This window comes from Mustela nigripes, chromosome 9, assembly GCF_022355385.1.
Source record: "Mustela nigripes isolate SB6536 chromosome 9, MUSNIG.SB6536, whole genome shotgun sequence".
NCBI classification, from domain to species: Eukaryota; Metazoa; Chordata; class Mammalia; order Carnivora; family Mustelidae; genus Mustela; species Mustela nigripes.
The window spans coordinates 66,304,123-66,318,714 of record NC_081565.1 but is presented as its reverse complement, the minus strand read 5'-3'; the positions used below and the strand labels follow the sequence as shown (position 1 = coordinate 66,318,714).

The 14,592-nt window shown below is 39.4% G+C and overlaps 1 protein-coding gene across 6 annotated transcripts in view; it reads right to left on the bottom strand.

Annotated features, from left to right (window-relative positions):
- TUT7 (terminal uridylyl transferase 7) overlaps positions 1–14,592 on the bottom strand; it is a 63,000-nt gene that overhangs the window by 12,788 nt on the left and 35,620 nt on the right. For 4 of the 6 annotated variants that reach the window (XM_059411737.1, XM_059411736.1, XM_059411735.1 and 1 more), the window contains exons 18-28: positions 11,737–11,840; positions 10,832–10,921; positions 10,315–10,428; positions 10,065–10,142; positions 9,282–9,459; positions 6,493–6,540; positions 6,319–6,410; positions 4,447–4,562; positions 2,952–3,277; positions 793–869; positions 341–404 (exon numbers count right to left, since the gene is read on the bottom strand). In XM_059411737.1, the coding sequence (XP_059267720.1) occupies positions 341–404; positions 793–869; positions 2,952–3,277; positions 4,447–4,562; positions 6,319–6,410; positions 6,493–6,540; positions 9,282–9,459; positions 10,065–10,142; positions 10,315–10,428; positions 10,832–10,921; positions 11,737–11,840 (1,287 nt within the window). The remainder of the gene's footprint in view (positions 1–340; positions 405–792; positions 870–2,951; positions 3,278–4,446; positions 4,563–6,318; positions 6,411–6,492; positions 6,541–9,281; positions 9,460–10,064; positions 10,143–10,314; positions 10,429–10,831; positions 10,922–11,736; positions 11,841–14,592) is intronic. The other 2 variants (XM_059411740.1, XM_059411739.1) reach the window with 2 other exon arrangements.

Genomic DNA, 14,592 nt, shown 5'->3' with positions numbered 1-14,592 from the left:
ATAGCCTCATGAGGAGAGTACACTGCTGACAAGGCAGGGGCAAAAAAGTGTGAGAGAGGGACAAAGAATTAAAGACTATGGTTCCTGCTCAGGGGTGGTATAGGAATAGGAATCACCTTAGAACACTTAAAAGCTATGCAGGTCTAAGCCTACCCACTCAGAATCAGATTTAGGAGGTAAAGGTGGGGACAGGGCAACCGTATTTTTAAGAGTTCCCTGAGTGATTCTGATGTTTAGTCCCTGTTAAAACCACTTACTCAAAGGAAGCATCTCAAAAGGCATGTGGTAAGCTATGCAGTAAATAAAAGAACACACATTTGTTTTTTTAAAACCCACATACCTGACTGGGGACTCAAAAATATAGTTGTTTTTTGTTTCTTTTTGTCTTCATGTAAAAGCACTGCCTAAAAAATGAAATAGACTGGTTTACAAAGTCGCAAGGAAGAGCATCTGAAAACAGCCTTAAAACCGTAACCATTTCCAAGGAGGGCTGAAATTAGGCATGTGGAAGGCACAACTTTGCAAGTTAATTGAAAAGCAAGACAGAGACTAGGGAATCCTCAAAGCACGCCCTGCCATCCGGAGCCATCCAGAGCTCAGCAAGCCGCACCCCACGCTGCACCAGGGCCAGAGACAGGAGCCAGGAGGGTTAGCCAGCGGAAGGAGGGCAGGGCCAGCGGCTGCCCGGCACCTCACTGAGAGCCTGGCACAGAGCTGCTTGCACTCAGTTAAGTGTTCGCTCAACAGACAGGAGACCCAGGGGCTTCCTGCTCAGGCGTGAGCTAGGTTTACCTGAGCAAATGTGCCAGTTGGTCTCAAGGGGCTAGGTGAAGAAGGGGATCCGAATACACAATCTGATTTAGACACACCTGAGAAAAAAGTTAGCATTTTGTTCTCACTTTAAAATGAAAGCAGCATCCCTGTTTTTAAACTTCCACAGAACGATTTTCTGTGGACAGGACAGAAGGTCCACTCAGCATCTTGTGTGAACAATAACATATTTGAAGACATGAGAGGGGGCAGCATAATTTTCCAATAGGAAGAAGCAACTTAGTACTTTGAGTAACTCCGAAGGAAACGCCCCATACCCTAGCCCCACTCCTCCTTTCCTATTTTACTTTTAAAAAATACAGTGACTACCTGATTTAGTGTGTAAATGCTACATTCTGAGGAATCCAAGATTCTGGCGCTTTTCCTTCGGACTGATAATAACTAGCCTCTCACCCCATGATACCCTGGATTCCCCTTGATTCGCTGCTGCCCTGCAGGCTTTCAGGAATACTGCTCTGTTTTGATAGCTTCACTAAACAACTTAAACCTTGCTACCAGCTAGGAGGAAGAAATCCATCAAAGCTGGGGGAATGCTGGGGCTTCCCTTTACCGCTGTGCTGTAGCCAAGAGGAACACGATGGTAACGTGCTTTGTGCTACTTAGTAAACACAGACCAGTTTCAGAAAGGTCTACAAAAATAACTTCGGTAGAATTTCATTATATCTGATCTATACTATTTCCAGTTTCCTCATCTGTCAACTGGGATTATCGATACCACCATCTCATGGGGTTGGGGAGAAAATGAGATGAGACTGCCCACGTAAAGTACTTAAAATAGTGCCTGACTCATAGGAAGCACTCCGTGAATGTTAGCTCTATTATTTTAATTTCTCTTAAATAGATATTCCTCTTATAATCATTAAAGATCTGGTCTATGTCCCATGTCAGGGTAAAAAAAAGTTGGAGTTTACATTTGTCCGAGCTCCTTAGAAGCAGGACAAGCTGTATCTTCCATAAACACCAAAGTCCTATTTTAAAACCAATAATTAAATAATTTAAAAATATACTTCATTCCATATAAAGCTCCATTTAAAAAAAAATAAGAATAAGTGCTCTAAAAATTTTGTCTTTAAAAAAAGAGACACATTATATTGCTGTTATGATATAATAGAATGGAAGAGAGGTATTAGTGTTCCAGGAACGACAAACAGTAGAGAATTTTAAGGGAATTGTCATCAGTGCTGACTCTCTTACACCACCCATACACATGTAACAACTGAGGACAGGAACAGGAGAGCTTACTACTTTAATCTAAAAAATGACTCCCCGGGTTTCTTCTTTATGCTTCTCCATGCTCTCTCCTCTATCAAAGTCCACCCACTCTCACGGGTTTATTCGGAGAAAGAAAGTGGGAGTGTATAAACTGCTTTGTAAATTCTAACTTATACACACAGAAGGTACCTTCATGCTTAACAGTCTGTTAAAAAGGTGCCCGCAGTGGACACTTCACCCATTTAACAGAAAGGGTCAATGAAGATCCAACAACCCAAAGGGATGGGATGTACAGATGACATGCAACTATGGACTGAGAGTGTGTTTTTCCTTATCGTAAGAATAATCACGTTCACTGCGGGAAACTAATAATGTCCTATATATGTACTCCGTAATTCTCTTCTGCAGTTGGAACCACCATAACAGCTGTGTCATGGAGTTCCTTCTGGTCCCTCTTCTAGGCATGTGCATGTACATATTTAAACGAAAGCACAAGTGGCTCACTATACACAGCCTGGTGTCCTGAGATTAACTTAGCTATGCCTCCCCCGTGGCCAGTCAGTGCTTTAGTTTCCAAAGTGCACGTACTGAGAAGCGAAGCTTAAGTGGCAGCTTGTTTTCTGGTCACACAGGCTACATTTTATAGGCACTGGGGATGACCGGATTTTCCATTCATGGATAATCTTAGAAAAGTCAAACAAATGACTTCTATAAGCCTCTCAATGAAATTGCCATATAAGAGGGTTTGAATTTAAATGGGGTGGGTTCACTTTCTTAAAAATCTTTTTCAGTAAGTTGATTTGTTAAAGAAATAAATATAACTAAAATAATAAAGAGTTCTAAACTCTAAAAAAGAGATTTCCCTTGAGATGTGAGTGCAAACATTGAGGTATGACCGGGATCCATACCTGGAGAGCCTTTAAATTGTGGGCATTCCTTTTTAATGTGCCCTTCTCTTCCACAAATAAAACAACGTTTTTCTCTTAAGTCTTTGTCATCCTGTCTCTTCCATTTTTCCACTGGAGGCCTGAGTATTTTCTCTCTGCCCAGGTCGACAGCCGCCCTCACTGGCTTGGCTTTCTGAGGTGTGCACTGCATGGGCTTATCTTCTTTTGTCGACACCTCCCTCTCTGTGTACTTGTTCTGAATTTCTTTGTCCTCTTTGCTTCTCTTCTCTTTGTTCTCAGGGTATCTTTGGTTCAGGGTATCTTCCTGATCACGCCGTCGTCTCACTCTAGAAGATGATATAACACCGGTAGGAAAAATCTAAACAGAAACCTGACAAGATATTAAGGGTGCTCCAGGTTTGGGAGATAACCAGAGACAGAAGGTATCAGGGGGAAAAACAAGAATGTACACATTTCAGTCCGTCTCCTCTTTCGGGAAGCAACCTCAGGGCGATGGTATAGTTTTTCTTTTTGATTTTCACAACTACTCTAGTGCCATAAAAACAGTATTTGCAGTTAGCAGAACTCCTTGGTCCAGTACCTGCTAAGATATGGATGTAAAGAAACTCCAGTGATCTTTGGGGTGATTTCTTGTGACTCTGAGGCCCATTCTTTTAGTAGGCACTAGAAATTCGAGATGTGGAACTTTCAGTTCACAAGGAACAAGGGTTGTAAGGTGATTTATGTTCTTAAAATGTTAAAAATATTTCTTTCTTGTTCTACATGAGCAGTGACTATTATTTGAATATAAAACCAAAGTACTAAATAAGAGCCTCGAATTCCAGATGGTGCCTTAAGAGCATGTCTTTAAATGAGAGTATTATGGTCCAATTAAGACCAACACACCATCCAAAACCATAGTATGGCCCATGCAAGCAATCAACACTACCCCACCTCCTGCAAACGTCACCAGAAGTATCCTGACCCACGTGAGTGGGTCAGCACAGCAATCATTAAGGGTTGAACCACGTACACGTGAAGGGTCCTAAATGGCAAAAAGCTGTACATGAGTCTGGAACAGCCCTGTTACTGTACACTGGAAGTGTAACTGATGTCCCGAAGAGCCCATTTTACTTTCCTTGTTTCTTCTGCCATCCCTGTTAGAGAGGCTGCCGACCAAATGGCTGAGTAGCGACTGGGGCAGTGACTAAAATGAGGGAAGGGGAGCAGGCCTGGAAGACTGGTATCTGTACACCCAAGGGACATCTGGTCATCTGTGCTTAAATGCACGTTTTAACTGAGATTAACTTAGCTATGAAGATCCAACAACCCAAAGGGATGGGATGTACAGATGACATGCAACTATGGACTGAGAGTTCATTTTCACTGTGAAAAATCATTTATCTGAGAACTGCTGGATTTAATACGTTTATTTTCTGTTACAATAGAACCTCATTTAAAAACTGGTACAATAGGAAAGTAAAAATGAAACCACCCCTTTTGAACACTGACTTACTTTCTCCTCATTGGACAGTCCTTCATGAAGTGTCCAATTTTCCCACAAATTCGGCAACATCTATCATTTGGGGCCAGCTCTCCTTCAGTTAGCACTTCTGGATCAAAAAAGTACTCCTAACAGAACATAAATATAGAAAAGTATGAACTACTAAAGTGAGATCAAAACATGAAAACTAACCAGATATCAATCAGAGACGCTCTTTTTAATGATTATTATACTGTTTAATTCCAAAATTGAAGACCATTAAGAGGTTTACTTCAGGATAATTTTACCCAAATTCATTTGCTTTATTCCTTTTCAACATGCAGACCATGGTTTAACCCTAACCACAAAGACAGTCTGTTTTTCCAGGACATTTCTACACAAGAGCACATACCCATGAGTCAGCTTCGCCAGGACGTGGAGGAGGCCGAGGTCAGGTACAAACGTTTCGCTTAATCATAAAATGAAAAGGCTAAAATCCAATAAACTGAGGAATACGATTTGCATTACACATACAGAGAAAAAGAAAGAAGCTATGTGCTGTTCTTTGTTTGTTGTGGCTTCTGGAGAAAAATATCAGAAGAAAGGAAAGAGAATGTCTGAACTGAATCCTCCTTGCCAGTGAAATTTAGGTGAGGACCAGAAGTATCAGGATCACCTAGGAGTCTGTAAGAAATGCAAATTTTGGTCCCCACCCCGATCTCCTGAATCAGAATCTGCATTTTAACAAAATCCCCAAGGTGCTCTGTAGGAATAAGTTTCAGAAGCCTTGGTGTAGAAGACAACCATAGCATATCCAGCAAAAAGGAGACGCACAGATGGGATCCAGTGCTGTATATACACAAATGCACTTAAGGTTAATTTAAAAAGTCTTTATTAAAAAAAAAAAAATAGGGTGCCTGGGTGGCTCAGTCTGTTGGGGGTCTGCCTTCGGCACAGGTCATGATCCCAGGGTCTTGGGATCGAGTCCCACATCGGGCTCCCCACTCAGCAGGGAGTCTGCTTCTCCCTCTACCCCTTCCCCCAGCTTGTGCTTGCTCTCCCTCTCTCTCTTTCGCAAATTAAAAAAAAAAAAAAAAAAATTAATGTTGGAAAAAAAATAACTTGAACAGAAAATCCTCTAGTTCCTAACTCCCCTTTCTCTCACTGAAGGGAATTTCTACAGTGCGACTGTGCTTTGTTTTTAATGAGTCCAGTTCCATACAAATCTTGAGTATTAGGTTATGGGATACCAGTAAGCTTGCTAGCACAGAGAGCTTGGTCTCTTTCTTAGGCCCATTAAGAGATGTATTATTCTGCTTTCCAAGTGAAAAATCCAGACTTCCTATGAGGTAAGTGGAGGACCCCTAGTCACATGGAGGCTGGCCTTGGCAGAAGCTGGCATGGAGCCAAATGCCCATGGAACAGCGATTCCATCTACATTTGTTGCCAAGGCAAAGCAACAGCACCACAATGACTAATCTTCCCACCCAAACTCCACTTCTGGCTGTCTCTCCCTTTTCTCCTGATAAAAATCGCCTCAGAACTGAGGATGTTAAAAAAACGTTTTTGGAATTGCTTTGTATTGCCATTGTTTATATTGGCTAGATTCACCATTCTTTTAGAGTATTTATTGCTGGTGTAATATGTAAAAATTAATAAAGCACCTTTTTTGGTTTTTAGGTATTTCTTTTCTTTCCTTTTTTTTTTTTTTAAAGATTTTAATTATTTTTTGTCAGAGAGAGAGAGAGAGAGAGAGAGAGAAAGCACAAGCAGGGGAAGTAGCAGGCTACCCGCTGAGCTAGGAGCCCGATGTGGGACTCGATCCCAGGACTCTGGGATCATGACCTGAGCCGACTGAGCCACCCAGGCATTCCAGTATTTTTGGTATTTCTAACAGACACTTACCATTTTTGAGGGGCAGTCCTTTGGGAATCCTTTGACTGGAATACCAAATACTCTTCTACCATTAATGAATGCTTTCATGATAAAATTTGTCACTAAGAAGAAAGAGTAAGTGCTCAATTAGATGGAGTAAAAGGAAAAGGGATCACAATAACATTTATAAACAAAGCAACTTACTTTTCCTTGATAATCCAGCTCCAAGATTATGATTCAAATCAAAGGGATCTAAGCAAAGAAAATTAATGAGAACAAAAATATAATGAAATAGGAAATGCCATTGTTCATACATTAAGTGACTATATAAGAAGGAAGTGTTACATACTTTATTATTTGTAAAAGTACAGTTGTCCTTTGAAAAATGTAGGGGATAGAGGCAACAATCCCCCACATAGTAAAAAATCCACGCATATCTTTTGAGTCCCCCGAAACTTAACTACTAACAGCCTACTTTGACCAGAAGCCTTACCTATAACATAGGTGATTAATACATATTTGTATATGTATTATATACTGCATTTTTACAATAAAGTCGGCTAATGAAAATGTTAAGAAAATCACAAGAGAAAGTACATTTACTGTACCGTATTTATTGAAAAAAATTCACATGTAAGTGAACCTGTGCAGTTCGACCTCTTGCTGTTCAAGGGTTAACTTTATTGAATGATTGCCTTTTTAATGAGTTTCCAATATGCAATACAGCTAAGTAATATCAATTCCTAAACATAAGTCAAGTGTTTTCTCCAAAGTGTCCATCAGAAGAGAGGGTGTTGATTTATATTTGAATCTGTATAGACTCGTTCCTATTTGAGGAGCTGTTTCATTTTGAACAACAAAATATTGTTTGGAGACCTATTAGTTGTGTATGATCTAATGGTGCTAGTCTGGGAAGCATAAAGAGGTCACAAATTTATTTAGAACATTTTAGTGCTGAATGTTCCTGCTAACTAACAAGTGTTTTAAGGATCATGTTAGTCATCTTGAGGATCAGAAAACACAGTTAAGACAAATTAAGACATATGCACCTGTACCAATGGCATAACAATGGCTACCTGGACCTCAGTTTTTAGTGAAATCTTCATAAAGGACTCCTCTATGATGTTAAAGGTCTGCATCACAAAGTCTTAGATAGGTATGTATATGTTGTGCTCTGGAATATTATCTATTAGATGACCCAGAAAGTGGTAGGAATGATGAAAAAAAAATGCTGATGTAAGATTTATTCAAGATCTGAATAAAACTTATTCATGAAATAAATGGAGATAAAGTACTTTCTAAATTAAAATATTTTATATATAATATACATATGTAATAATTCATACTTTGAATATTATGTGTAGATATTTATTTCCAATAAATGCCCAAAAACACTGAAGAAAAGCAAAGGAAAAAAACCCTCAAAACCCTTTTTAGGAATCAAGAATTGAAGACCACTTTGTATACAGTAGATACAAAAAGAATACAGAAATGAAAAGGGGCATCCTAAAGTTGTCTGTTATGCTTCTAATGAACAATAACTGGGGCACACCATTCTGGATTCAGACTCACTAACAGGTTCCTGGAGTAGAGGAGCTTTCGCTCAATTTGATCCTACACAAATAACCGCTATTAGAATGTTACTTCCTAGTAGGGTTTTTTTTTTTTTTTTAAGATTTTATTTATTTATTTGACAGACGGAGATCTCAAGTAGGAGGAGAGAGAAAGGAGGAATCAGGCTCCCCGCTGAATGGAGAGTCCAATGAGGGGCTCAATCCCAGGACCCCAGGACCCCAGGACCATGACCTAAGCCGAAGGCAGAGGCTTTAACCCACTGAGCCACCCAGCTACCCCTTCCTTTCAAGTAGATTTGATTATGCTTCCTTCTGGTGACTTTCACATGTGTGTATGTGGAAGTATTTTTGGTTGTTTGCTTAATGCAGCAGGGACACTATGATATTAAGCTACGGGACAGTAATAATCATTGCTGTTGTCACCACCCCTGAAATTCCTCCATTCTAGAATAGCTGGTTAAAAGGCTTCTTTCTCACTTAGCCTATTATTAATGGTTCAACTGAAAGTAATGTAAAAATGAGAAGTAAAAGATTAAGAGACTTCAAAAATTAAAAACAAAATATGAACAACTGGAGACCATAAGAATCCACTGTGATAATGGAAAGGTTTAAGACAAAGTTCTATGTTTTTGACACATGAGATCCTAAAACGTTAAAACCCTATCTAAAGTCACAGTGATCTGAATTTAACTTTATAAATGTTCACAGTATTATCATACTGCCAACAGGCAGAAGTAATGATGGAAATAGAATGTAGAGTAACATGTTATTTAGCTAATCTGTACATTTAAAAAAATTAAAAAGATTAAAATAAATAAAATATTTTTTAGCCATTTCTCAGTTCCGTTTTAAGCATTTAAACTTCATTTTGTCCCTAAATTTAAAATCATACAAACTGCAAATAAATAATCATCTACAAACATATATGGCCCAGGGATCCTTGCATTCAGTGGGAAGAAAAGGCTTCGGCCAAGGCAAAAGAAATGTTAAAATTTATATATAATTACTTATATGTAAACTCCTTAATGAATAAAGAGAAAGTGAGGATCCTGAAAATTCATTCTTAGTGCCCCGTCTTCAATTCAGAAGGTGTTAAAAGTCCTACTCTTTTGAAGCTGCCTTATCTTTATTGCAAACTTATTCTCCAGAAGATGTTCAACAAAAATCAAAGATGTGTCCTGGTCAAAAGAGTTCTGAATTGGTGAGAAGGCCCATAGGAGGACCTGGGTCACTTAAAAATAAATCTTTATACTGAAAAGAGTCAAGTGTGCTGATGTGGACAGTAACAGGAAGGCTGTGCTGCCCATCCCAACCAGTGGCTCCGGGCTGTTCTGGAAGAGCTCTGCAGGGATGAAAAATAACACCCTCACAGTTCCAACTCTATATTCTAAACCATTTTACGTTTCATTTTATTTGTACCTTCAATAACAATGTATTTTGAGGTCCACTGTTTCTTAAAAGTTGTAAGCAGACTTTTTCTCCTGATGCTAATAACATGTTCTTTAAAATCAAATTCCTCTGTGTAGAATCGAAGAAGTCCCAACCATAGTTGCCCAACAGATTCTGTATTTTTCCCATATTCTGGCCAATAGGTGGGCTAGAAATAGAAGGGAACAAGAGATATCATGCTCTATAGTAAAGTTTTAATATCTATCTTCATTTGAATCTTAGGGAGTAAGTTTGGATTTACTTTAATTAACTGGAATTTAAATACATAAAAACATAATTACATAACTTTCTTTCACGTTTTTAAATATCATTTATGAGTTTATTTATCTCTACCCTGTGACTCAGAGACAGGGAGAACTCAGGGTTTTAAATGTCAAACCCCAGAATGCATGTTTGTGGAAGCATCTGGAAATAAATTTTAAGAGCCTTGATGATGCCTGGGTTATTAGACCTTCGAACTCAAAGAAAGTCTTTTCAAACTCCTTGGCAAATATTCACTTGGAATAAAGTTACATAACCATTTGGAATTGACAGGCATTAAAGGAATCTGAAATACAGTCCCTTGAAACTCACCTGGCTTAATAAAAATGTTTTCAACTTCAAAGGAAACAACTGTATATGCTAGTTTTTCACTATCATAATATAGATAAATATAACAAGTGATAATATAGTTGTTGACCACGACACCACAGCATAGTATAGCTAACTTTTAGTCAAGGATGTAAAAAAAATCTTTACTCTTAAAATACGTACCAGTTCATCTATTTGATCAAAAAAATAAATATTCCAGCCATCAACAAATATTTCAGGTTTCTTTTCACCTTTGTATATCTGAAATTAATTTTTAAACTATTAGTATGGATTATAAATTTAATGCATTGATACAAAAACTTGTAGGAAAATAGTTAAATATTTAACTACAGAACCACAGAATACTAGAGAAGGAAGAGGGCTCAAAGACAACCCAGCTTTAGGTGAGAAACACAATTTCTTTTACTAATACCTCTTGAAGGACAGGAATGACTGGTGGATTCCTCTGCTGGAGAAAATATAGCACCATAAGCGTGTATGCATATGACGATAAGCTGCCTCTAGATGCGTCACCAATATCACACATCTGGAGGGAAGGAAAGTGAGGGACAAAGAAAACATCACCAGTGTTTTCTGCTAAATTTGCAGCTATCCTGTTATCACTAAAAGTAAGGTGCTTCTACAGGGCAGTAATATGAAAATTACATCTTCAAATGCTAAAATGTCACCAAAACCAAACAATACCAGCGAAAAGGACGTCAAAAACAAACAAAAGAAAAACCCCAACCAACAGCCACAAGCAAGATCAGGTTATCATATATGAAATTTAAGATGATAAAACTGTAGCTTGCTGTGGCAGGCTTCCCAAAGTAGTTAAAGGAAACATTTAATACAGCCATGGGTCCTTAAAAAATATAGACTTATGTTTTCACCTCGGTTTGAAGATGCAGTGAAATTTCCTGATGAATCCCAACAGGAAGGATACTCACCTTTGTAAAGACTTTCATGGTGTAGCATAAATATTTAACTCTGGGATCAATGGCTGAATAAGCAGATAAGAGCCTTGTGTTATGAAGGGCCTGTTAAAAGGAAAATTATACCATAAGGGATTAATTAGAAGAAAAAATTTTAGGCTGGAATATTCTGAAAAGGTTTACACTGTAATTCACTTCAGACTGAAACCAATATATTTTCCCCCAAAACAGAGCTTCATTAACTTACTAATAATAAGAATTATAAATGGTATCTGAACTCATGACTTCCATTATGTTAATATGTCCTTATTCTGAACATTCCTAGAAATAAGGGCTATTAAGGTAATTCTGTCTAAGTAGATGTTAGGAGTCCCCCACCTCAACCTGGCATTATTTAAACTGAATGCCCCTAGGATCCAGAGAAGGTCCATAAAGCTCCAAAGCAAAGCAACTATGGGACCAAAGACAGACATACACTATAAAATTAAACAAACTTCAAGCCAAACTAAAAGCACCTGCCACTCTGACCTCACTTTAAATAAATACGAGTAACTGTTACATCCCATCTCTACAACACTGCTAGGCACACAGCAAGCACTCCTAAATGATGATGAAAAGAATGAGGGGCGCCTGGGTGGCTCAGTGGGTTAAAGCCTCTGCCTTCGGCTTAGGTCATGATCCCAGGATCTTGGGATTGAGCCCCGCATCGGGCTCTCTGCTCAGCAGGGAGCCTGCTTCCTCCTCTCTCTCTGCTTCCCTCTCTGCCTACTTGTGATCTGTCTGTCAAATAAATAAATAAAATCTTAAAAAAAAAAATGAATAAGATAAAAAAATGGCTTAATTTTACTTGAGATTTTGTAAATTAAGAGAGATTTGTTCCCCTTGATCTCCCTAAAGAAAAAGCTTAGAGAAAATCTTACCAGTGTGTTATACAAACTAATGTCCACTTCCAGACCACTTCTCAAATGGAAGAACTTTACAATTGGCACCTTTGCTGTTGTAATAGGCAAGATGTTTCTCAGACCTAGGTTGGGAATAAGATAGTATTGTGAAATACAGCAGCTGGGCCATAAGCTACTCTTGTTAATGTTCGAACATAAAATAGATGTAAACCTAACTGGTCTGTTTCACTGCAGTCACTGGAGCTACTCAATTCTGTTATTCAACATCTGGGAAGACTTTTCTGGCAAAGTCTATTAGTGAAACATATCGATATCTGAAGTACAAGGATGAACAAGGCAGCCAGTGCCCTCCAGGAACTCACTGGGTCACGAGCATGCGTATAGGGCAGTCAGTCACATAAACACGGAACAGAAGAGGCTACTACAGAGTCTTGGCTACTTGGACCCTCCCTACTCTTCTCACCTGACTACATCCTAATATAGAGAAAAGCCTTTGGGGCAATCATCCGAATCCTCAAAACAAAAATTACTCATCACAGAGTTAGAAGTTAAGACGATAAAAGAAAGGAATCAACTTCAATAGGAGAGGAAATTGCCTGAACTAGGTTTTGAAAAAGGAGAGGGACAGGTAAAGATAGAGGCAACTGAGGGGATTTACAAGGAAATATACACAGGCACAAGGCAGACGCCTAAAGCAGAAGGACATGTTCCTTCCATGGAATTGTGAAGGCTATAGAGTAGACTTTAGGGAAAGAAACAATGAGTGATAGGAGGTGGAGCAGAAACCAGGAAGAGCCTATAGAGAATATATATATCCTGACAAGGAGACACCAATGAACTGTGTAAGTTGGGGAGAAACACTGACCTCATCTATCTGCACAACACCCTGGCAATGAAGACTGGAGACACCAACCAGAGGGGCACGGTGACCATTATGAAAAATGATCTATCTGGGGCTCAACTATCTTGGTGGCATGTGGTGTGGAGAAGCAGCAAGACATGTTTCATAGAATATACACCTGGACTAGCCAGGGAAGTGGAGATAGGGGAGTGGACGTAGGGGGGATAAGGAAGAGGAAGGAGGGCTGTAACAGTAAGCACCACCAGTTCCTACAGACCCACAATCCTTCACAAGCACCACCTCCTAAGAATGTTCACCCTCATCCAACAGATGAGAGGACAAAGCCCTAGAAATATTAATTTGCTTAGAAACATGGAGCTAGTAAGTTGCAGAGCTGAAATTTGCATGTAGGTGTGACCAACTCCAAATTTCTACTGAACCTATTCTAGGATGAATTAGTCATTGCTTCACCCATTTTGGTGATTCCAAGAATGTCAGTGTCCATGATGGAGAAAGTAGATTCCGAGGAAAGGGCAGGTAGTGGAAGCTGCAGCAGCAGGAAGGCAGTAAAGAGAAAGAGGAGTTCATTCTGAGATGGAGCTGGAGTTTTTTCTCAAACAGGTAAGTGGTGGTATCCGAAGGGCAGATAGTGATCCAAACAGGTAAGTGGTGGTATCCGAAGGGCAGATAGTGATCCAAACAGGTAAGTGGTGGTATCCGAAGGGCAGATAGTGATCCAAAGTTCAGGTGTAAAGTATGTAGATGATAGAAATTACAACACAAACAGTCTGTGAGGGAGACAGAGGAGGTCTAACTTTTCCTGATGGGGAAGTAGGGCAAGGTAGGTCGTATTTACTGAATCCCTGGCATATGCTAGACCCTGTACTTTAACGTACCACCTTTCTTAACCTTGAACGTTATTGTTATTCTACTTTGTAGATGAGGAACCAAGTAGTTAAAACACGGTTGAGTGTCTTTCTGGGAACACACAACCAGACTGTATCCAATATAGAGATTATAGATATCTCCACACAAGAGGAGAGCCAAAATTTAAAAACAGAGAGTCTGACTCCAGAACCCCCACTAACTACTCTGCTATACCGCAACTAAATTAGAGAGCTCTATACTCCATCTCCATCCCATTCTAGAATTTGACATGGTTGTCCATCACCAGCCTGTCCGCTATGGTCTATTCCCAGCACATCATTCCGGTTCTTGTTGTTCCAATGGTGCCTTTTTCAGTGTCCTTTCTTAACTTCGACTCACAGGAATTGTCCTTAACTTCTCTCAAAGAACCCCTAAGAACTGTTTTATTCTTGGTCTCTCTCTCTTTCTCTTCAAGGATTTCAATGAAAAATTGTTTTCTTTTGTTCTTTAATCCTGACCAACAACTCTGTATTTCTAATTGCTTGCTGGACTTTTAACTCCTGGAGATTATACCTTCATGGCAAACTACACACCTCCACGTGGTGTCCTCTTAAAAACACTTGTTTTTCAAGTACCTAACATCAGTCCGAACCCTTTCTTTCTTTCTTGCAGGTACCACGTCCCCTTGGGAATCTCTCCTATCCTTTTCCCTTTTAGGATCATTAGCACCTGGTTAAGGTCCTTTGGCCCTGAATTCACTTAGAGGATACCTTCTCTGAGAGACTCTACCAGCTGACGAAAAAGCTTAAGTTTTACTTTTATCGGGTTGCTCCTCTCTTGGAAGAAACTTCACTGGTTTCCAAGCATCTGCAGACTTTACCTTAACGAGTAATAAGAACCACCTGAAACTCCTCTCTCAATGCCCTGCTCTTCCCCCACGGTCCTCCCAGATACACCACAGTCACTCTCCTGCTCACACGTGTGCCCTCTCAGGAATGACTTCTCTTCCAGGAGAAGATCCTTCTCAAATCATATTCAGCATCACCTGAGAGCAGCATAAACCCATCTCTTCCATGAATCTCCCCTATGTAACTCCTTCCCAGAACCTCTCTCTCCTCAGAACTTACTGAATACTTACAGTATCTTCTGACCTGTTCTGAAAAATG